Genomic DNA, 25,313 nt, shown 5'->3' with positions numbered 1-25,313 from the left:
TCAAAGGACGTGCTAGTGACTTGTGACACCTTGCAGGGAGAAAATGCCTATAAATGGGTGTGTGTTGGCATGCTCTGCCCTCCAAACTGCAGACACACTGTGTGTGTGTCCAGAGCACGTGACAGTAGCTGTAATATAGGAACTGCTAAGGACACCCAAAGAGGAGACAGGCCAACCACTATATTTAGAGTGTTAAGATCCTAAGACAGCATCAGAGAGAGGCTTTTAGACTTTTACCCTTCAACATGGGCCAAAAAAAAAAAAAACAACCCCAGAACATCTAGGAAACATGAGCATAGATTCATGTCCCCTAAAGACAAGACACGGGCATGGTAGGCCAAACTCCTTGCCTGGCCTGCGAGGTTCCAGGGGTTAGGCCTCAGCCCCAGTGGCTCTGATCTGATCTCCATGATTATCACCTGCCATCTTACTGGGGCTTGAACACTCCACGTGGGGTCCTAAGATCCTTTGCTCTTGCGAGGCCCTCCACCTAGGGAGTTCTTTCTCCAGCCCTGGCATGGCTCACTCCTTCACTCTCTCCAATCTCTGCTCAAGCATCAGCTCCATAGATAGGAGGCTGGCCAGATGGTCCCCTTATCCTCTATTGCCTGTGCTTTTTGTTTTTCTTTCAAATACCTTTACTGCTAAGAATACTTCATTATATATCACAATACTCAATAATAAAACTACATTATTTATAAATATACTTATTATATATTACATCTTTATTATCTAGAATGGTACCATTCAATATGGTAGCCATCAACGGCATGTGGCTATGGAGCACTTGAAACCTGGGTCGTCTGAACTGAAAAGGGGGTTATAAGGGTAAAATATACACTGGAATTCAAAGACTTAGCCTAAAAAAAGAATACAAAGTATGTCATTATATATCAATTATATTACTGATTACACGAACCCAATATATTGGGTTAACCACCATTTATTATTGAAATTAATTTCATTTACTCCTTTTCATTTTGCCAGTGTGTCTACTGGAAAATTTCAAATTCCACATGTGGCATGCATTTGTGATTTTTATTCTGTTTCCATTGGGTGGTGGTGATTTAGGATGAATGTTCCATGAGAATAGGAACTTTGTCTATCTTGTCCTGGCATCTAGGAGAGCACTTGGCACATGATACAGGCTCAGTATCCATTTGTTGAATAGAACTATGTGTTCATTGAAAACTTAGTGATCCACGGTTTCTCCCTCTGCCCTCAATCTCCCTCTGTCTTCCCCTCCCACCCCTCTTCATTTCCTTGCCCTCTGATATCATTGTTACATAAGAAATTGACAGCCTTCCTTGTCTGCTCACTTAAGCCTCTGTCCTGAGTTAGCTCCCTCTTGGTTAGCTCAAAAACATGTCTTAAAAACACTAGCTTCTGAAAATTGGCTCCATTCTTTCCCAAAATCCTTCTTGCATTTTGAATGGCTCATTTTATGGACAAATTAGTTAATCAAATTAAACTGACAGAACACCTGGGAGAAAGGAAATGAAAACATGAACAAGCAGGCATTCACATGGGAGACAGCACAATGGGCAGCAGGCCTGGGCGTCAGAAAGGCGCCACGTGCTGATGAATCAGGGACAGGTAAGGAGTGGAGAGTGAGGGGCAAGTGTAGACCACGAGCTTTTCCTTCCCAGACCCGTACAGACAGGCCCCACTCAGAGCGGCTGGCTAATGCAGCAAATATGTCTACAACCCACCCAGCCATTGCACAGATTTACCGAGCACCTCCCATGTGCCAGGTGCTGAGGATACAGCCAGAATGAAACAGACAGGATGCCTCTCTTACTGGAGCTTATGTTCTGTCTGGAGGAGACCGAAAATGAGCAAAGAAGACCACAAATTAATATATGCCTTCTATATGTTTAGTATTGCATGCTCAGAGAAGAGAATCCATGCTCCCAATTAATTTTTAAAATCCACAGCTCGGGGGATAAAATTGGGCAAGTGGAATTTTTTCAGAGAATAATTTTAGGAATTTTACAAATGAAGGATATTTAAGATAAATCTCGGCAAAAATAGAACCCAGGCTAGGTATAAGAACACATAGGCCACCATCTAATGAGGTATTCAGGGGGCTCCTGGGCATTCAGTTAGTTAAGCATCCGCCTTCACTCAGGTCGTGATCTCACGGCTCATGAGTTTGAGCCCCACGTCGGGCTCTGTGCTGACAGCTCGGGACCTGGAGCCTGCTTCACGTTCTGTGTCTCCCTCTCTCTGCCCCTCCCCTGCTCACACTCTGTCTCTCTCTGTCTCAAAAAGAAACATTAAAGAAAAAACATTTTTTTTTAATTTTTTTTTTCAACGTTTGTTTATCTTTGGGACAGAGAGAGACAGAGCATGAACGGGGGAGGGGCAGAGAGAGAGGGAGACACAGAATCGGAAACAGGCTCCAGGCTCTGAGCCATCAGCCCAGAGCCCGACGCGGGGCTCCAACTCCCGGACCGCGAGATCGTGACCTGGCTGAAGTCGGACGCTCAACCGACTGCGCCACCCAGGCGCCCCGAAAAAACATTTTTTTTTAAATAAAGAGGCATTCAGAATGGGTGGAGATTCAGTCCCAGCAGAGTGCCGCAAACATGGGACAGCTTCTAGACCTGCCACACGCACTGCATGTTGAAACCTAGAAAATGCTAACAACGTATTTCTAGAGAGGAGAAAATTAATTTTAATACCAGTATTAGCATTCGTACAAAAGTAGTGCCAAATGCACCTGCAGAGTTGCTAGCCTTGGTAGGATATTTGGCACGGAATAAAAGAAAGGCAAAACATGATACCCACTGGAACAGAACACGCTAGCCTGAAAAGCCCTTGAACTCCACAGCGTTCCAGGGCAGGAAAACATGCCAGTCTCTTTGTTAGCTCTGAGCACGCCTGAGCATTTTCTGGAAACTGCTAGTACTGCAACCCAGATCGCCTGCTCTGAACTGAAAAGAGACAGAAACAAACAGAGCCCCGGCACTGATTGAAGTAACATGGTGCAGTCACCGAAATGCCAGGGCGAGGAGCCCATTTACAGGACTGCAGCTAAGGAGACCCGACAAATCTATGATGCAAATTTTCAGGCAATGTATAATCAGTCCCCTGGTTTATAAATTACATAATAGTAAATTTATGCTCATTGAGTTTCTGTGGGAGGAATGGGTGTGCTATTCGCAAGAGGTGTCACGTAAAGAAGGAAACACTTTTGTAAAGAATGAGGGTTCGTATGCGTATACGTGTAATTATATCATCTGTGTTCATTCAGCCGTTCACCAACGATCTATTAGTACCTTTTACAAATGCAGTGTTGGGGATACAAAAATGAATAAAATATGGCCCCTGACTTTAAGAAAACTACAGCCTAGCTGGAGAGATCGACATGTGAGCAAATAATTATGGTGCCATAGAGCAAGTGCCAATAACAATTTAGGCACTTTCTTATGGGCTCAAAGAAGAGAAAAGAACGAATCCTGCCTGGCAAGGGCTGGGAGTCAGGGAAGGCTCCCTCCGCTCTGTGGAGTATCAGAGGGTGAGTAGGAGTTTACCAGGCATAAGAGGGGAGGGGAGGGCATTTGGGCAGAGCAAAGGCAGCATATACAAAACTCGCAAGAAAAACCACACACATATGGAAATGCAGGGTGTCCTCAGAGAGCTGTGGTGTGAAAGGGGGCAGGGAAGCCAGGTAGGATGAAGTCGAAGAGTGTGGCCTCAGCTGTTACTTTGGAAATAGGTTCGGCTGTCCTAAAAAAAAAAAAGTCACCTGATAAAAGTGGCTTTAAAAATGAAGTTTTTGGGGCTCCCGGGTGGCTCAGTCACTTGAACATCTGACCATCCGACTCCTGATTTCGGCTCGGGTCGTGATCCCAGGTCAGGTTGTGATCGAGCACAGAGCCTGCTTCGGATTCTCTCTCTCTCTCCCCCCTGCTCCTCTCCCCTGCTCATGCACGCTCTCTCTCTCTGTCTCAAATTAAAAAATAAATTTAAAAATTTTATTAAAAACATGAAGCTGTTTCTTTCTCACCTAATAGTATGGCCATGGGCAGAGTAGGCTGGCAGGAAGGCATCTCAGTGTGAGAGTCCCCAGCTCCCTCCATCTTGGTGCCACTCTACCGGGGCTGGGCTCTTTTCCACAAGATTCAACACGCTCACCCCTGTGCCTCAGTACTCTACTCTTGCCACCTCTGCACTTGATCCTTGCCATAGCTGTAGACCCTGGGCATTTTCCATTCACCCCCATGTGGTTCCAGGGCACTCTCTATTCATCCCTACATGGTCCTGCATGTTCTCCATTCACCCCTGCCACATCTGCATTCAGAATGGATTCTATACTCCCCCCTACCACTTTTAGATATTCACATCCCATGTTCTATCTGGAAGGAGCATGCAGAGCACAAGCCTCTTCCCTCTAAGAGTACAACTTGGAAACTGCACCTAGGGCTCACTTACGTGGCATACTGACAGGGTAGGAATCTAGCTGCAAGGAAGCCTGGGAAATGTAGTTCTTCTGGGCAGCCATGTGGCAGCCATCTGCCAAGTCAAAAGTGGGAGGTCCTATTTCCTTGAGAAAGAACGGGAGAGTGTCAGCAGCCTCTGCCTTCATATGCTACACTGGGATCTCTGGAATACTTTTGGGAAAACCTGATGTAAAATGCTTGCATTTTCTGCTCAATTTATTCTGACATGCTGACCCGATAGTGATTTTTTGATTTTTCAAAAGTAGAATTGTCAGGCTGTGAGAGGTTATTCAATGCCAGCAAGGAGTAAATGAGTGCTGTCCTATTTACACGTGCTTCATAAGCACAAATTCCGGCGCTGTTTTAAAGGACACTTGCTAACATCTCTGGCCTGCAGAAGGTTTATCCACTGCCCATGTGTATAGAAGCAAGTCATGAGCATTTCCACCCCCCCAGAGTAAGGAGACAGGAACAGACTTCTAGGCAGGGAAGGGCAGGGAAATAAGGCAGTGGTCAACTTTACAACACCCTTGGGTCTGAATCCCAGTGTATCTCTTGGGGTGCCACTTGGAACAAATCACTTATGTTTATGTTTCTGGGCCTCAACTGTCTCGTCTATAAAATGGGAATAATGATGAACTGGCTGGCGAAATTCAATGAGATGCTAATGTGACCCAAAGAGGGAAGCACAACAAAATGTTCACTTTCCTTCTAACTCAGCACATTAACTGTCAGGTACCATGTGCACAGCACTTGGTTGGAAACTACACCCCATGAAAGGATTTTAAAACCCAGTTTCCCATATAACACTGTATGTTAATAATTTGAATAAAATAAATTAAGTAAATTTTTTGAAAATTTAAAAATCAGGGGTGCCTGGGTGGCTCAGTTGGTTGAGCATCCAGATCTTGATTTTGACTCAAGTCATGATCTCGCAGTTTGTGAGGTCAAGCCCCATGTCAGACTCTGCGCAGACAGAGCCTGCTTGGGATTCTCTCTCTCCTTCTCTCTCCCTGCCCCTCCCCCACTCATGTTCACGCATGTGCGCGCGCTCTCTCTCGCCCAAAATAAATAAATAAACTTAATTAAAAATTATTTTAAAAAAAGAAAATTTTAAAAATAAACCCAGTTTCTTGTAAAGAGATAAGGACACCTTTGCAATGATACCTTAGCCAAGCAGTCAATCCTAACATGAGTAATAAAGGTACCAAGTGCACTAGGAACGTCACTTTACGGTTTTCCTTCAAAAACCATACGACCTGAATTTAAGCATAAAGAAATATAAGACAAATTCAAATCAAGGGACATTCTGGAAAGATTTGGACTGGACTCAACAATGTCGATGTCATGAGATACACATACACATGAATGTGCACATAAGCACATACGTGAGCACATAAAGGAAACGGAACTATTCTAGCTGAAAGCACATGAAGAAATATAACAAATCAATGCAAATACTTGATAAAAATCTTTGATCCAAAAAAAAAAAAAAAACCACCATGAAAGACAATTGTTGGGACAATTGGGGAAATTCAAATACAGTCTATATACTAAATGATAGTACAGACCAATGTTAAATTCATCAGCTGAGATCATTGTGTGGTGATTATGTAAGAGAATGTCCTTTCTCTTAGTAACTACATGCTGATGTTTTTAAAGGTGAAATATCACGATGCCTGAAATTTAGTTTCCAATGATTTTTTAAAATTTTGTAATGTTTATTTATTTTTGAGAGAGAGAGAGAGTGAGCAGGGGAGGGGCACAGAGAGAGGGAGACACAGAATCCGAGGCAGGCTCCAGGCTCTGAGCTGTCAGCACAAGGCCCGACGTGGGGCCCGAATTCATAGATAGTGAGATCATGACCTAAGCCGAAGTCAGATGCTCAACCAACTGAGCCACCCAGGTGCCCAGCTTTCCAATGACTTTTAAATGTGTATTTGTGTATGTAAGTGTAATGAGGAAAGAGAGAAGGCCAGGGAGGAAGGGAAAACGCTAAAGCAAAACGTCACAGTTGGTAAATTGTTGATACAGAGCATATACTTTTTCATCGTATTATTCTTTTAACTTTGGGGGTGGATTTGAAATTTGTCACAGTGAAAGCTGGAGGAGAAAAATAAGATGTAATGAAGGGAAAGAATTTGAGTTACATACAAGAGGGTCTGAGATGATGTATTCAAGGAGGCAATGTATTCAAGAGACCTTCTGCATCCTACCGACCTGTTGGTTCTTCCAATGACAATGTAGAAAATAAATGAAAGTACTTACATTAAAAAAAGAAAAAGATGTCCTAGTTCATTTTGGCTGCTATAGCTCCTCACCATAGATGAGGTGACTTCTAAACGCCAGAAATTTGTTTCTCACGGTTCTGCAGGCTGGAAGTCCAAGTTCGGTGTCCCAGCCTGATCAGGTTCTGGTGAGAACTCTCTTCCTGGTTGCAGATGACTGACTTCTCTTCCCATGGGTCCTCACATGGCTGAAAAGGGGCTAGAAAGCTCTCTGGGGTCTCTTTCCTAAGGGCTCTAATTCCATTCATGAGGACTCCACCCTCATCACCTAGTTACCTCCTGAAGGCCCTGCCTCCTAACGCCATCCCACGGGGGGTAGGTTTCAGTAAGACTTTTGGGGACACGAACAAGTGGTCTCTGCTCACAGTGGATTTGGCACTGTCAGTGGGTAGCAGTCAATGCAGAGCGGAAGAGACCCATCAGCTTCACCCCCACTCTGGGACATGGTCAGGTTTGTTCCTGACAACAACACGCACAGTGAGGTTCACAAGCTGAGGCAGAAAAAGTAAGGGGGAAACTGTCCTGTGAAATACCTTCACACAAACATGAACTTCCGCAAGTGACATCAACAGCCACGACCACAGCAGCCATGACAAGCTGAGCCAGCGACAGACTCCTTATGAATGAGTCAGGAATTCGGCTGCAGGATGGGAGGGGAACCAAGGAGGAAAGCCTCTCAAGGGGATTGGAAATCCCTCCCTCAGTTTCTCCACACATTTGTACAAATCATTTACTCATGCAGCTGGGTGACGGGTAACCCGCAGCCCAACTTCATTAGAGGAGGGTTTTCCATCTCAGTGTTGAACTGCAGGCACAGTTGACATGGAACCACTTGACCTAGCAGGCAGTGAACATTGCCGAAATCATCAGAAGAGGACTCGGGGCGCCTGGGTGGCTCAGTCGGTTAAGTATCTGACTTTGGCTCGGGTCATGATCTCAAAGTCCGTGAGTTCGAGCCCCACATCGGGCTCTGTGCTGAGAGCTTGGAGCCTGAAACCTGCTTTGTATTCTCCGTCTCCCTCTCTCTCTCTCTCTGTCCCACCTACCCCCCCCCCCAACCCCACTTGTTCTGTCTCTCTCTCTCTCTCTCAAATCAAAACATTAAAAAAAAAAAAAAGATGACAACTCAATTACATATATACAGAGAATTCAGGTGAAAGCTCCGAGCAGTATCTAGCATACGGTAGGTGGTCAACAAATTTTACTTTAAAAATAATTTAAGAATCTTCTAGAATGTGATGTATATGCTAAGGGCAGCACAGTGGGAACAGTTTGCCTAGTCCATTCAGAGAACTTCTAGGTCCCAACACAGGTGGGAAGTCTGGAGTCATTTACACTTGCTTCGGACTCCTATCTCCAGTGTATACACGGTATGGATATCACATGTTCCACTTTGAGATAGCAGATTAAAAAAAAACAAAACAGTGATTTTGCAGAGGAGAAAAGGGAACTTGAGTTCCTGCAGTTCTGCTATTCTTTTACATGATGACTTGGAATTTTTAATTTCTGTTTAAAATTTAAAACACTGAAATAGAGTGTGAGAGTTCACTGCATATTCCCCCTTTTAAATTAATCCAATTAAAAATGTTAATCCATTGCTTTTTCTTTGTTCGTGTTTGTGTGCTGACATGATTCTATGTGTGAAGTTCAATAAAAGACAATTTTCACTGTGGCATTTCTCTTCTAGATAGTCTTCTTCATGATTATTATTTCACGATTGCTATTGAAAAGAATATTGTGTAAGGAAAGAGCTGTTAAAAGAAGTATTTTCCTGAGGTGCCCAATAAGTCACAGCAGGTGGAGACAGCAGATTGAACACAGGTGTCTATTTTGTTCTCTTCCAAAACTCCTTTTAGATGCCAAGAAGAAGGTCACTTTAAAAAGTCAGAACCTGTAGGGAGAGGAGGCAGGAGAGAGACAATTGTGACCCAGCTTTGGGAGCTGGAACCCAGAGGGAGGACAGGTGAATGGCACACTCAGCAGCCCAGGAAGACAAAGTGTTCGGTTGGAAGTGGAGAAACCAGAGGAACCTCTGCAGAATCCCGGGATGCCCAGGAACGAGAGGCACTGGACACCTTTGGAGGTAGGGGTGACAATGATGGTGATGAGGGGGATTTCGGGAGAAGCCACCCGCTGAGACCCCGCCCCACTCCACATTATTGCCTTTCTCCCAACCTAGCAGAGGATGAGAAACGTTCTGGGAGGGGAGAGTATAAAAGGGAGTCTTCTGCACTGGGAAACACGAGATACAGTCGAAGGCAATGTTGTCATACCAAAAAAACCAAAAAGATTATGTGTATATTTGATGCTGAAATCCCCAGTTGTTCTCCTGGCTCCGTTTCCAGAAATCTTCACCTTGAGGCAGGAGACCAGAGGATCTTTCTGGATGGAATCTGCGGAATGACACTGGGACATCCCTAACCAAGCAACCTAGCCACAGCACCCTGCAGTGAGGCGCCAAGTTGACAGGCCCCACCTAGGCCCCTGGTTTCCAATAATTGTTTTAGTGCCCCATTCCTGACTGTGAAGAGGCATCAGGGCACAGCAGAGGGAAAGCTCTAACGTGCAAGAGGATACCCAGGTGCAGGTAGACATGGGCCAAGATGGAGACAAACAGAGAATGAAAATCTGGAGAAAACAGAGATTTTTGCAAAGAGAAGAATGTTTAAAACAAAAAGATTATTAATAGCCTCAGAAAGATCAAAGAAGATAATGCAACCATGAAACGGACAAGATACTATAAAAATTAACATTCATGGGGCACCTGGGTGGCTCAGTTAAGCGTCTGACTCTTGATTTTGGCTCAGGTCATATTATCAGGGTCATGAGATCAAGACACTCATTGGGCTCCACACTGACCCTGGAGCCTGCTTGAGATTCTCTCTCTCCCTCTGCCCCTCCTCCACTAGCAGGGTGTGTATGTGTGTGTGTGTGTGTGTGTGTGTGTGTGTGTGAGAGAGAGAGAGAGAGAGAGAGACAGAGAGACAGAGAGAGAGACAGAGAGAGAGACAGAGACAGAGACACACACACAGAGACAGAAACAGAGACAGAGACAGAGAGACATGCTCAGGTTCGAATTCTCTCTCACACACACACACAAAATTAACATTCAGAGAACAAAAAGGAAATCCCAGAAATTAGAGTCATGATGGCCGAAATGAAAAGCTCAACAGAAAGTTTAGAAGATAAAAGGACACAAAGTAAACAAAAGACAAAGAGCTGGAAACTAAAGCAGAAAAGCTGAGAAAATTAAAAGACTGGTCTGTGAGGTCCAGTATTCAAATGGCAGGTCTTTCGGAAAAAAAGATAATCAAACAGATGGTGAGTGGGGAAGAGTCTAGCTGCCCCCCCCCAGAAGATGAGTTGCCACATCATAGAGATCCACCAAATGCACACTGAGGCACACCATCCTGAACCCGAAGGATGCTGGAGGCAGAAGAGATCCTACAAGTTTCCAGAGACAGAGAAAGCCTGAGGGGAAAAGACCAAGACTCAGACTGTCAACCACCTATAATCAGACTATCTGTCAGACTTTCATTGAATGGCATTTGTATTCATTTCCCGCTGCTGCTATAAAAAATAACCACAAATTTAGTGGCTTACGATGGCATAAACTTAGTTCTGGAGGCCAAGAATCCCAAACAGGTCTCACTGGGCTGAAGTCATGGGGCAGGCTGGGGTGTGTTTCTTCTGAAGACTCTGGGGGAAGAATCTGTTTCTTTGCCTTTTCTAGCTTTTAGAGGTCACCTGTATTCTTTGGCTCATGGTCCCTCTGTCTTCCAGACGAGTAGCATCTTCAAGCCCCTCCCTCTCTGCCCGCCGCGCCACCTCTGCCTCCACTCTCACATCTTCTTCTCTGACTCCAACCCCTCTGTCTTCCTCCTAGGACAATGCTTACCACTATATTCAACCCACCAGGATAATCTCCCTGTTTCAAAATCCTTAATTTAATCACACCTGCAAAATCCCTTTTGTCACACGTTCACAGGTTCCAGAGATAATGGCCAGGGAATCTTTGGGATGGGGGCATTACTCTATCCACCACAGAGTTGGACTTCTAAAGAGCAACACTAGAACCTGGTTGGCAGCAAGGCAACCCTCTTTTCCTGCCTAGAAGACCTCTTTCCTCAGCCAAACTATCAGTCAAGTGTGAGAGTAAAATAAAGACATTTTCAAATGTAAGATTCTCAAGAAATTTGCCTCCCACACATCCTCTCTGAAGAAGCTCCTGAAGGACATTCTCAAACAAATGACTCAACCAAGATAGAGAAGGCATTAGGAATCCAGAAAATAGTAGATCCCACATAGGGACAAAGGAAAGGGTATGAGCAAGATGGTGTTGAAGAGACATTCCAGAAGGACAACTGTGCTGTGGTCCGAGTTGGAGTGGCTCAGTCCAGAAGAGACCCTGGGGAAGATGAACTGGTAGTGTATCTGATGTATTGTGAGGAAATATAGACAACGGGTAAGGAGTTTGGGACTGAATTAACACAAAGTTCATGAAAACAAAAGACACTTACTAACTCCAGGGAAAACAAAAGTTGTGTGGGGAAAAAGAAAAGGTAATCATAGTTTACTACATTGGGCAATTGTATAGTTGCAAATAGTATTTCTGTAGCCATGATAGTATGAACACTGACCATTGGCATAATCACACTAAAACCATGGGAGGGCAAGGATGGGCCAGAGTGGGAAGCTAAGCCCACTTTGAGTTTCAGGGTGGGAATCCATAGTCCGGAAGAAAACCTGAAAAGGAAGGAGTGATATGAAAATGTTTTTTAGGGACCTGGAGGCACCTTCCACAATAATCATCCAGAAGAGGTAAAGGCTCAGGAAATTTCAATGGAGAAAGAAAAATGGGGGCTGTCTAGTACACAGTCAGCAAACTTTTACCGCAAATAGCCGGATCGTAAAGATCTACAATACAACACAAATCTGTATTCATTTTCCAGGCTGCATAGCAAATGATCTCAAACATAGTGACTTAAAACAACACCCGTTTATTAGCTCTCACCTCTGTAGTTCAGAAGTCTGACACAGCATGGCTGGATTCTCTGCCCAGGGCTCACAAGCCAGAAATCAAGGTGTTGGCTGCCAGCCTCTTACCTGGAGTCTCTGGGGAAGAACCTACTTCTAGAAATCAGCTCCTTTTGGTTGTAGGGGCGACGGCTCCGTTTCCAGCTACATGGCCCCTCCTGTCTTCAAGTCATCTTGTGCTTAGAATTTCTCTACTTGCCTTTTCCACCTTTCCCCCCTAACTGAGGTACAATGGACATGTGACATTATACTAGGCAGACAATAACTGAGTAGTAACCTTAATTACATCTGCAAAACGCCTCTGCCCAGAAAAGTCACATATGTATGCCAGGCGGTGAAGGTCACATATTCCGTGTTTGTTTCACATATTCAATTCCACTGCTCTAGCAGCCCTCAGCAAAATGTGAATGAACATGATCATCTGTACATAAGTGCTCAGGGATGGAACTGGACACACAGATTCCAAATTCCTAAGTGCTGTCACCCTGAGGGAAGGGAATGAGGGTGTGCTGGGCACGGCCGTCCACATTTTATTCTGCACACTCGCCCTTTCAAATACTTACTTCATACTGTAATGAATAAGTACTAGAAATCTTAAAATTGTACATGTGTATAAATATATGAATGTTCACATATGTATAGAAAAGCTCACCCCATGATGGTGATTCTATCTGAGCAGAGGAAGTGTAAGAAACTTTCTCTTTTCCAAATTATATTTTCCTGTCCTCTTTGATGTTTTTTGCTACCATGAGCTTCTACTGCGGTGAGCAAAAAAAAAAAAAAAAAAAAAAAAAAAAAAAAAATGTGTATACTTCTAATTTTTTTTTCAACGTTTTTTATTTATTTTTGGGACAGAGAGAGACAGAGCATGAACGGGGGAGGGGCAGAGAGAGAGGGAGACACAGAATCAGAAACAGGCTCCAGGCTCTGAGCCATCAGCCCGGAGCCTGACGCGGGGCTCGAACTCACGGACCGCAAGATCGTGACCTGGCTGAAGTTGGACGCTTAACCGACTGCGCCACCCAGGCGCCCCTATACTTCTAATTTTATTGATGTCTCTGAAGAGTTTAAAAAGCTAGAAAAATAGAAGTAAAACTCTAGGTGGTAAATACCTATAACAGTCATCCATCATGGACAAATGCTTGTGTTATAACTTCAAGTCAAAAGTGAAAGATCAAGAGTGCACCCCGAAAATATATCCAACTATATAAAAATTCATAGCAAATGACTGGGAGAAAATACACTAAAATGTTAACAGTGGGTGTTCTGGGCAGTGAAATCATGAATAATTGTTTCTTCCTTTCTAGTTTTTAATACTTCCCAATTTCCTATTATAAGCATGTATTATTTTTATAATTGAAAAAATAAGCGCAATTTTTTTTTTTAAACTAAACGTGATTGCCAAGTATCCTGCAGTATTCGTGTCGGCAGCCTGCCAGGTTTTCTTCCCAGCTCAGAAGCCTGCTTGGAAAACAGTAAAAATCAGAGGGCATCTTGGTGGAACCCGAGGCTTCCGGGGTGAGAAATCATGTCATTTTTACAAATCGGGTAGAGTCACTCCTGCCTACTGATCCAAACCCTCAGGGATATGGAGAAAGCCAACCCTCCCCTGGTCCACACTTGACACATGCTAATGAGCTGCTGTTTTCCATATAGATCACATTTCTGATTCCCATATTCTTAACAACACCTACTCTTTCAACACCCCCCCTCCCCCAGTTTGGTGTGATATTCTCAGCAGGTGGCTTTCTGGGTGTTCCTGAGGTGGCTTCCTCTGCAGATTGATGATAGGCTTCGCCTGTGGCTATTTTTACAGCGCAAGAGAGCAGGCACACGCCCCAAATGCAGCTCTCACCAGCTCCTACTGAACAGGCCCATTCCCAGACACACATATCTGTGACACTTCAGTCCCCACGCACAGATTCTCAGTCCCTGCCCGGGCAACTTGAAGTCCCTGCTGCCTGCAAGGTGCTGTGGGAAAGCCGAGGACACAGAGGGAAGGGCGCCTACCCTGACAGGAGCTCACGGCCAATGAGATATAAAACGTGTCCAGAAAAGGAGCCCACACGCAGAGAATGGTTAAGTGCCCTAAGAAAGGTCAAGGGAAGGCCTTGTGTGGAAGGGAGAGATTCAGTCAGCTTTAATGGTGCTAGTTGAACGGTGCCTTAAAATATATGGAAGGTTTGTTCATAGCCAGATGGGAAGAAAAGGCAAAATTATTCCAGCCCACTCCCCAAAAGGCAGCATGAATAAAACCGTGATTTCCTGAGTCTCCAGGATCCAAAATGTTAAAATATTACTCACCTGCACGCTGGATGGCTGCAGCCCCATCTACAAGCCATTGCATTAGGTAGAGAGACCCCCATGTCAGAGTGAATAAAACTTCCTGTCTGACTCTAAAGTGCTGTACAATTCTTTCAAATTTTCTGTATGTTGAGATATTTTCATAATAAAATGCTGGGGGGAAATCTGTAGGTTAACACCTGAAGGAGGTGTGGAAAGGAGCATCCAGGATGCTGCTGAGGTGTCCCTGCCATACCAGTTAACGACCAGGTGTTCAATACTTGTGCAACCACAGGTGCCCCAGTCCAACAGGCTTGCCTCTGCACTGGGTCATGCTGCCTCCCTCCTCACTCTACCCTGGAGCATCTGTGGGATAACAAACACATTGTTCCCTGAAGGACTCCTCTCATTTAAAGTTACCTTTAAAGTCAAACTATTAGGGGTGCCTGGTGGTTCAGTCGGTTGGGCGTCCGACTTCAGCTCAGGTCATGATCTCACAGTTTGAGAGTTCGAGCCCCGCGTCGGGCTCTGTGCTGACAGTTCAGAGCCTGGAGCCTGCTTCGGATTTTCTGTCTCCCTCTCTCTCTCTGCCCCCCTCTCTCTCTCTCTCAAAAATAAATATACATTTAAAAAGTTTTTTTAATAAAGAAAATTAAAAAAAATAAAGTTGAATAAAGTTAAAGTACACCAGTCCCTCTGAGCCTTCTATAGTTTGTGAATTGACCTCCCTCTTTGGAACATCTATTTATCTTTTGAATGCAGATCAAAGCAAAATCGAGATGTCCACTTAACAAACATTTGTTGAGCGCCTACCACATGCTGGACAGTGGGGATGCAGAGGACATTAAGAAATGGCTAAGAGTTGTCTTAATGCCAGAATGGAAGTTTGGGAGGTGAGGAAGGAGTAGATGAGGAGAAGGGATGGAGAACAGACACCAGATCATGATCTTCACTTTATGTCATGCTGAGAGGTTAGAATTCTCTTGTCAAAGTAGCAGAGCTCTCCAAGCCCTCCTGAAAAGCTGTGCATAAATCATTTAATTTTTCTCTCTCTTTTTTTTTTTCAACGTTTATTTATTTTTGGGACAGAGAGAGACAGAGCATGAACAGGGGAGGGGCAGAGAGAGAGGGAGACACAGAATTGGAAACAGGCTCCAGGCTCTGAGCCATCAGCCCAGAGCCCGACGCGGGGCTCGAACTCACGGACCGCGAGATCGTGACCTGGCTGAAGTCGGACGCTTAACCGACTGCGCCACCCAGGCGCCCCAATTTTTCTCTCTTTTAAAAAATGTTTATTTATTTACTTTGAGAGAGTGAGAGAGAGCACGAGATGGGGAGAGGGGCAGAGGGAGAGAGACAGAATCCCAAGCAGTCTCCGCACTGTCAGCGCTGAGCCAGATGCAGGGCTCAATCCCAAGAACCGTGAGATCATGACTTGAGCCAAAGTCAAGAGTAGAACACTCCACCAACTGAGCCACCCAGGTGCCCCAAATCGTTTCATGTTTCACACACTTTACAGAGATGCCCGGGAGATTCTGAAATTAAAAAAACAATATGGGAGATATTTTTGGAAATGAAAAATTATTTTATATTGAAAATCACTAATTTTTACTTTATTATTTCAAATTTGAAAATATATCCTACACCTTTTTTTTTTAAGTTTATTCATGTATTTTGAGAGGGAGGAAGAGAGAGAAAGAATGAGCAGAGGAGGGGCAGAGAGAGAGAGGGAGAGAGAATTCCAAGCAAGCTCCCACGAACTGTGAGATCATGATCAAAATCAAGAGTCGGACGCTTAACCGACTGAACCACCAAGGCACCCCTATACTATACCTTGTATGAAAACGAAGTGTACTAATTATAAGACTCCTACCCTCACATGGTCTTTATTTCATCAGTGGGCAATCTGATTACACATGTATGGGGTCGTATGTCATGGTTGAATCAATTCAATCTCAATCCATAATAGTTTAACATAGAACTGTAACCTAACAAGGTTAGGAGGGCTTGTTAGGTTGGACTGTACCTGGTCCAGTACCCCCTCGCTTTTTTGGAAAGAAGATAAAATGAGGCAATATTTACATGACTCAGAGTAACACAGCTGGGTGAGAGGCAAGATGACGACTCCAACCCAAGTTTTCAAATTCCAAACTCAATAATAGTCAATCAGCTGTCATAAAACCTTCACCACTCCTGCTCCTTTTTCCCCTTAGTCTATATTTTTCACGTTTATTGAGAGATGGGTAGAAGTAAAAATTAAGTTTAAATACTTAATATTTTTATATTAAGAGCCCTTGTGACAAAAATGTATTTGGGGTAAATTAGTTATTCAAAATGGTTAAAGGTCATGATCTGTGGTACAATTAAGTCACACACACTTCATATCACATGGTTCTCTGCTCAGAAACTTCCAGTGATTTGTGGATTTTGGAAACATGAACTCCTTCACTAAAGGGTATAAAAATATCCCTCCATAGGGGCACCTGGGTGGCTCAGTCGGTTATGTGTCCGACTTCGGCTCGGGTCATAATCTCCAAGTTCATGAGTTTGAGCCCCGCATCAGGCTTTGTGCTGACAGCTCAAAGCCTGGAGCCTGCTTCAGATTCTGTGTCTCCCTCTCTCTCTGTCCCTCTCCCACTCGTACTGTCTCTTAAAAATAATAAATGAACATTAAAATTTTTTAAAAATATCCTTCCATAAAGTCCAGTTCCACCAAATGAGAAAAGCATTTTTAAAACAGAGTCACTTCTTTGAGTGCCCTAGTGTTCACAAAGGACGACTGTTCCAGGCACTGTTCTGAGGACCATGCATGCATTAACTCATTTATCGTTACAAAAACCCCATGAGGTGCTGCTCTTATCACTCCCCCAGTGGGGAAACTGAGGCACAGCCATCCCTGCCCTGCTAAGTGGCAGAGATTGAACCAGGCAGTCTGGCTCCTGAGCTGTTTGCTGAACCTCCAGGAATGTCTTGTCAGTTCCCCCATAACTTAGTTGTGTCCGTGAATGTTTCAATTTCATCCTTTCTTTTTCTTCATTATGCAGTTGGGGAAGGAAGCGAGAAACACCCTGGTGCAGATGCCCTGATAGCAGGGATCCAGCTGGGCTTTTCCAGGCACCCATGCCACCCAGATGCCACAGGCAGGTTCCGGCTGTTTGCAGCAGCAAAGGGAGCCCAGCATCTACAGAGACGAGCAACACACCCACTCCACAGTGACGGCGTGGTGGACACCAACGGGGGCATCAGCACATTCATTTACGCCCTGGTCTCTGGGCACCAACACCTCCCCCCACCCCACCCCCACTTTACGCACCTCCAGCCTTTCCTTAGTGGAAAACCAATTTCCTTCAGACAATCCCTCTCTGCTGGAAATATACGGGTCAATTTTTTTTTTCTTGAATACTGATGGATTCTGACACCTTACTTACATGTATTATATTTCCCTGTCTTCTGAAATGAGTATAATGAACTTGTGTACTCTTGACTTGACAAGTGGCGATAACGACGATGCTGCAACAGCGAGGTCCCCGGGACCTGTTTCAGGAGCATACACACCTGCCACCCCTGCTTCCCAACAGACTTTGTAAGGATGGGAGAAAACAACTATTCTTTCTGTTTTTGAGCTGTAATAAAGCTATAATAACATTGGAAGGCAACAAAGGGTGCCCCCTGCAGACCAGGATTTCAGAGGCATTTTAGGGAGGGAGAAAGCAGTTGGAGCCTGATGGATAGAGAAATCAGGGCAGAGGGTAAAGGCCTTCTTCCCAGGGGAGCCCTGGAGAAGCCCCCCGATGGGTACCTGCAGGTACAGAGACAGGAGCCACTCTTGGGCATCTGAGTCACATCCAGACCACTGGGAAAATCTGAGTCCCCCTGTCTCTGTCAAACAGTTCCTGGCAGCAGCGAAGGCACTCCAAAGAAAGGGCAAGGCCTCAGCTGAGGTCCTTGGCAAGAGAAGCAGAGTGGAGCACAGGCAGACACAGGGGAGGATACAGGAGGGAAAGAGAAGTCCCTCAGCCCAGGACCGGGATAGAGCAGAACACAGCTCTGCTTGCCATGTGGCCGTGGGCTCCCAGTCAGCCAGCCAGCTCCCTGACCTGTACCACGCAGGGACCTCTCCCCACTGTAGGCTTCCACTCCCGGCTCACACACAACCTGCCAGCAGGGGAGCCAGCACTGGGGAAAACAGAGACCCACGGCACAGAAACCGACACCGGCCAGGACCGTCTTTCCTTAATTAAACACACGTGGCAACGAATGGTCACCAGACATTTGAGGAAAACTGCCACCAAGTAAGAGAAAGACGGACAGGAACTTGAAGGAATCAGAGATGACTCAGAACATTAAAGAAAAACACAGTACAGGGGCGCCTGGGTGGCTCAGTCAGTTAGGCATCTGACTTCGGCTCGGGTCATGATTTTGCGGTTCGTGAGTTCGAGCCCTACGTGGGCTCTGTGCTGACAACTCAGACTCTGTGTCTCCCTCTCTCTCTCTCTGCTTCTCCCCCCCTTCACGCTCTCTCCCTCTCTCAAAAAATACACATGAAAAAGAGAAAAACACAATAGAAATCTTACATTTATTCTAATTTTTAGCTTTTTTTTTTCAACGTTTATTTATTTTTGGGACAGAGAGAGACAGAGCATGAACGGGGGAGGGGCAGAGAGAGAGGGAGACACAGAATCGGAAGCAGGCTCCCGGCTCCGAGCCATCAGCCCAGAGCCCGACGTGGGGCTCGAACTCACGGACCGCGAGATCGTGACCTGGCTGAAGTCGGACGCTTAACCGACTGCGCCACCCAGGCGCCCCTAATTTTTAGCTTTTAAAGTGTGTACTATATTTGCATGATTCAAAACTCAAAGAAAAAATGGGAAGGGATATGTTGAGAAGTTTCACTCCCATCCTTGCCCTTCAGCCTTACTTTATGTGCAAATGCAATCAAATATGACAAAATATACTTATTCTCCTTCCTGTCTCACGTGGAATGTGGCATACTACATGGGTTAGATTCCCAGGGCTGCCGTAACAAACCACGTGGCTTAAATGACAGAAATCTACCCTCTCTGTTCTGGAGTCTGAAATCAAGGTGATGGCAGGGTCAGTGCTCTCTCTGGGCTGGGAGGGAAGGATCTAGTCCAGTCCTCTCTCCCCGGCTTGTAGATGGCCGTCTTCATGCTCTTATGGCGCTCCTCCCATATGCATGTCTGCCTCCAGATTTCCCCTTTTGCAAGTATTTCGCCAGTCAAATTGGGTTAGGGCTTATCCTAATGATCTCATCTGCACTCGGTTACCTCTTTAAAGACCTAATCTCTAAATAAGGTGACATTCTGAGGGTTAGGGCATCAACACAGGAATTCTCAGGGGACACAATTCAACCCCTGCCACTACAATACCCTTCAGCTTTTTTTCCACTCAGTAATATGCCCTTGGAGACCTTCCCACATCAATACATAGAGGTTTTTTTTTTCATTTTTTTTCATGGCGTACATTACTTCATTCAGAGGATACACTGTGGTGTACCTGATCAGTCCTCCATGCACAAACACTTGGGTTGCTTTTCCAATTTGTCACTTTATAAACTAAGCTCCACTTCATAGGTTGTTGGGCATGTCTATATGGTATGATCATAGCCATGGGATTGCTTGGCCAAAGGCGAAAGGCATTTGTAATCCTGAGAGATATTGCCAAAGGCTCTCCTTGGCTACATCATTTTGCAACTTCCCCCAACATTGTATGAGAGGGCTCATTTCCTTCAGAGCCTCACCAACAGACTATGTTGTTAATCTTTGGGATTTTTGCCTATCCAATGGGTAAGAGATGCTTTCTTCATACAGTTTCATTCTCATTTCCCTTCTAAGTGAGGGTGAGCGTATTTCTTACATTCTAAGGCCATTTTGGATTCCTTTTTTGGTGAACTGGCAATTTTTAATTGTTTTTCTTTTTTATTGGGTTGTTAACTCCTTTTGTGCCAGAGTCCTAGGCACTCCATACAGTAACCAGATTAACTCTGTGTCTGTGATGTATGATGAAAATATTTCCACAAATTTATCATCTGTCTTTTCACTTTGCTTTTTAAACTTTTCATTTGGGGAATTTCAAACAATGACATAAGTAGAGAGATTATATAGTGAACCGCATATACCGATTACTCAAATGCACCCATTACTAACGCATGGCCAATTTTCATCTGTCTATAATCCCATCAGCTCCCATCCCACATTATTTTAAAGCACATCCCACTCATCACAGCTTTCATTCATAAACAGCCCAGTAGTCTTAGGTAAAAGATTCTGCTTGTATCTCTCTTTTTTTTTAATTAATTTTTTTTAATGTTTATTTATTTTTGAGACAGAGGGAGACAGAGTGCGAGTGGGGGAGGGGCAGAGAGAAAGGGAGATGCAGAATCTGGAACAGGCTCCAGGCTCTGAGCTATCAGCACAGAGCCCGATACGGGGCTCAAACCCATGAACCATGAGATCATGACCTGAGCCAAAGTTGGATGCTCAACTGACTGAGCCACCCAGGCGCCCGTTTGTATCTCTCTTTTAAAAAACATAATTACAGGGGCACCTGGGTGGCTCAGTCAGTTAAGCGTCCGACTTTGGCTCAGGTCATGATCTCACATTTTGTGGGTTCGGGCACCACATGGGGCTCTCTGCTGTCAGCACAGAGCCCACTTTGGATCCTCTGTCTCCCTCTCACTCTGCCCCTCCTCTACTTGCGCTCACTCTCTCACTCGCTCTCTCTCTCTCTTGAAAATAAACATTTAGAAAAAATATATAATCACAATACCATAATCACATATGCAAAATTAACATTTCCTTAATATCATCCAATAACCAATCAGCATTCAAATTTCCCTGAACACACATCATGATTAGTTAATATGCCTCTTAAGTCCCTTTTAATCTGTAGGTTCAGCCTCAGTCACTGTTTCTTCTTTCCCTTGAAATAAATTTTTGAAGAATCAATTGAGCTGTTGGTCTAGCAGAATCCCCCACAGTTTGGATTCTGCTGAGTGTGTCCATGGTGTCTCTTAACGTGTTCTTCTGTTGTCTGTTTCTTCTGTAAATTGGTAGTTAGATTTAGAGACATTATCAGATTCTGATTTGATTTTGACTGGGGTGGATGGGAGGCAAAACAACTTCATAGGAAGCGTTGTGAACTTCCTTCAAGAGGCCCTTCGTGTCTGCTTGTCTCTCTTTTTGTGATGTTGGCAGCTGTTAATGATCACTGCCTAAATCCATGTTAGATGTTGCTAGATGTTGCAAAATGATGTTTTTCAAACTCTACTGATCCCTTCTTCATTTATTTGCTGAAATACACCCATAACAAGACACTTCCCTGAATCATCTATTCTGTTAACCAGAAGAGCAGTTTATGTAACAAAGACAAGATAAGTGTCTGTTTCTTTTCCTCTACTGCCACTTTAAAAAAATAATGATTGGTTCCCTAGGATACTCCAAAGGGAGATATTGTATTCTTGCCATTATGAGCTCATTTCTTTTAACATATTTTGTGTTTCCATCCATCATAGTTATTACCACTGTTAAGGCTCCAACTGTCCCATGTTTGGCCTGTGGGAGCCGCTCCAGGTTGGCTCTGGAGCCCTTCACACACAACCTCAGTCCTCATTATGACTTTCCCTGGCTATTCCGTCCAATGAGCGGTTGCAGTTCATCTTGCATATTTCTTGGTCCAGACCTGGAATTAACCTTTCCTCCAAGAAGCCTGCTTTCCTTTTTGTGGGAACGGTATTTAGAGACCACAGTATGGACATACTTACAATATAAGCTGTTCCACTTACTGCACACAGCTTTATTTATTGCTGTGTAAAAGGAGTAATAGGAGCCTCAAAGTTCTTGGAAACTAGAACGTGCTTACTGAAATAAGACATTCCTTGAGTACAGAAAACGTCATGGACATACAGAAACACCACGTTAGTGATCTGGAAAATGAAACCAAATAGATCTAAGGTGTAGAGCAAAAAGACAAGATGGAAAAGATGAGAGAGAGAGAGAAAAATTCAGAGACATAGAAGATAGATCCAAGGTTTAACACTCAACCATTAGGAATTCTAGAAGAAATGGAAAGAAACAACAACAGAGAGAAAATAATTTTTAAAACAATAAGTGTAAACGCTGCTTGGCCCGGGGCACTTTCTGGGAAGTGGGAATGGTAACTAGATCAACTTCATCAGGAAAATGTAAAAAAGAAAAGAAAAAAAAAAAGAAAATGTTGACTCCGTGGAGATGTGTTTCTGATGTACTAATTTACTACCTGGGACCAGCATACAGTTACATCTTTATCTTCTTTGGTGTGTTGTAATCATTTATATAATTCTGTAAAATCAGGACCCAGGTCTGCCTGAGGTGAATCCATATTCATACACAGTCCTTCCCCTGGAGTTACCAAAACAACCCCAACAACAAGCTGGCTTATCCTTTGAAAGGCAGTCTGTTTTCTGGGAATCAAAGTACCTCCGGTTAGGAAAGGGGATGTTAATGGAAGGAAAAAAAAGAACATACAGAATAAACACAATAAATACACTGGAGAGCCTCTCAAACTGGGAAAAATACTATATTGTGCTTTCTCCGTTGGCCTAGAGCAGGGGTGAGCAAAATTAGGTCTGAGGACCAAACCCAACTCTGCCTGTTTTTGTGTAGCCTGAACGCTCTGGATCGCTCTTCAATGGTTGGAAAAAATCCAAACGAGAATAATATTTTGCGGCATGAAAACATACAAAACTCACATTTCAGGGTGCACAAGTAAAGCTTCACTGGGAGACAGCCATAGTCATTCATTCACATTTCTCAATGGCGGAGTAGAGTCATTTCAGCAAAGGCTGAAACGTGGCCTGCAAAGCCTCCAATGTTCCCTATCTAAAAATGCTCACTTTTCCAGAAAAGGTTTGCCGACCACTAACCTAGAGGGTGTGGAAGCATCACCACCTCTCCTTCAGCCCAGTGCTCTAAGGAAGATGGTCCTCAAGCTAAGAAATCACTGAGGGCCCAGCAGGATTTCATTTTATCTGAAACTCACAAGCAAACATATTCCAGTGAAAATTCAGAGGTAAGGTCAAGAAGAGATCCTAAAACCCTCAGAGATAAAGCAGGCTTTGTAGAAGGTAAGGGAATTAGGCTTTTCCACCAGACTTTTCACTGGCAATACTGGACCCAAGACTGTCATGGGGCCATGCTTCAGAATTCTGGGTGAAGACTTTGGAGCCTAGAATTATAGACCCACCCACACCTTATATCAACGCGAAGGTAAGAGAAAGACATGTAAAAAAAACAAGAACTCATAATTTATTGGCCGTAGTCTGGTTTGTTTTTTTTTTTTAAATCTATCCTAGGAATTCTAGCAAAAAGGCTCTAATAAAAAGACCACATAGGATACAGCATATTGTGGCATCTGTATGTGGCCCAGAAAGAACGAATGAGGCCAAAATGAAAAGAAAAAGGATCCAACAGGGTGATGATTCTCCATCAGGGACGTGTAGGAGGACCACACTGAGTGCATCTTAAAGATGCGAATTCCCACGTGCTCTTCGCAGATCCCGATGCAAGACGCTGTATTTTTTTAAAAAAAAATTTTAACATTTATTTATTTTTGAGACAGAGAAAGACAGAGCATGAGCAGGGGAGGGTCAGAGAGAGAGGGAGACACAGAATCCGAAACAGGCTCCAGGCTCTGAGCTGTCAGCCCAGAGCCCGACGCGGGGCTTGAACTCACGGACTGCGAGATCATGACCTGAGCCGAAGTCGGACGCCCAACCGACTGAGCCACCCAGACGCCCCGAGACTCTATATTTTAAGCAAGTTCCCAGGTCACTTCCTTAGCTCTCTCGGAAGAACTGAGCCACATTCTGGCCTCTCTCCAGCCGCATTTCTAATGACAAAGAATGACATTCTCTTCTCTGTGAATCCAATCATACCACTGAATAGTCTCACTTATTCAACAAATACGTATTTAAATATTTATTCAATGCTTACCAAGGCGCTGTCCTCCTCTACGCTTTTGGGCCGCATCCATGTTCAAGCAGATGAAAATCCCTGCCTGTGGTGTTTTCTCAAAATTCCAGAAGGAACACTTACATGATCATCATGTGGTAAATGAAGTCTATTGGCCTTCCATTTTTAGAATCAGAACATGGAAGACTTACTCACAATGATAAAACAGATGTAAATAATGTAAGCCTTGGCAACCTAAAAATAATAGGACTTACACAAAATTATAGGATAAGGGATAAATGGAGGGGAAATTTAAGTATAAATTTCCTCATCTCTCATAGTGGCAAGTAGAGTGGTGGGGTGAGAACTTTTCATGAAACAGTTGGGGAGAAGTTCTCGATTATCCTGAACAATGCTGCTAATTTTTTTTTTTTTCCACAGGATTCAACTCTTTCTGCAGAATAAATCCTAAAGGAAAAAATTATTGGGTAAAAGGGTCTGTGTGTTTTTAAGGTTTTAATATAATAAACTGCCAAGTTGTCCTAAAAACTGTACTTAGCCCATCCTAGGTACAGACTGCCAGTTATGAAATACATAAGTCATGGAGTTAAAGACTACAGCATATTGTACAGCATATTATAATGATATTATAATAAAGTTGTATGGTGGCAGTGACTCCAATTACCATGGTAAGCATTTCGTGATATACAGGATCGTCAAATCACTATGCTGTGCACTTGAAACTAATATTGTTTCAACTTTTGTATGTGAACTATGCTTCAATTAAGAAAAAAGAATAGGGGCGCCTGAGTGGCTCAGTCGGTTAAGTGTCCCACTCCAGCTGAGGTCGTGAGCTCGTGAGCTCGTGGTTCCTGAGATCGAGCCCTATGTTACACTTTGCACTGACAGCATGGAACCTGCCTGGGATTCTCCCTCTCCCTCTGCCCCTCCCCCACTCTCTCTCTGTCAAATTAAATAAATAAACTTAAAAAAAAAAGAAAAAAGAGCTCCAACCATAAAAAAATATTGTACTACTTTATAGTTCCACAATAGTATAGGAAAGTACCCACTACCTGAAACTTCACCTACCTTGAGTTTTATACAATTTGAAATTTTTTCTACTTAATATAAGTAGAAAGAACCCTGACATGCCACAGTTTGAAAATTACATTTGTCTACAAATAAAAGGAAATATTTGCTTCATTTTCTACTTTTTATTTTTTTAACGTTTACTTACTTTTGAGAGAGAGAGAGAGAGAGAGAGAGAGAGAGAGAGAGAGAGAGCATGAATGAGGGAGGGGCACAGC

The 25,313-nt window shown here is 44.0% G+C and overlaps 1 protein-coding gene across 1 annotated transcript in view; it reads right to left on the bottom strand.

Moving 5' to 3' along the window:
* Nucleotides 1-24,139, bottom strand: part of MGLL (monoglyceride lipase) — a 163,753-nt gene extending 139,614 nt beyond the window's left edge. Inside the window, exon 1 of the mRNA XM_047850676.1 lies at nt 24,049-24,139. Coding sequence (XP_047706632.1) covers nt 24,049-24,088 — 40 coding nt within the window. The 5' untranslated portion in view covers nt 24,089-24,139. The remainder of the gene's footprint in view (nt 1-24,048) is intronic.
* Between the last annotated feature and the right edge of the window lie 1,174 nt (nt 24,140-25,313).

Source organism: Prionailurus viverrinus, chromosome A2 (genome assembly GCF_022837055.1).
Source record: "Prionailurus viverrinus isolate Anna chromosome A2, UM_Priviv_1.0, whole genome shotgun sequence".
Classification (NCBI taxonomy): domain Eukaryota; kingdom Metazoa; phylum Chordata; class Mammalia; order Carnivora; family Felidae; genus Prionailurus; species Prionailurus viverrinus.
The sequence above is the reverse complement of the archived record's forward strand: the minus strand, read 5'-3'. Positions and strand labels throughout refer to the sequence as shown.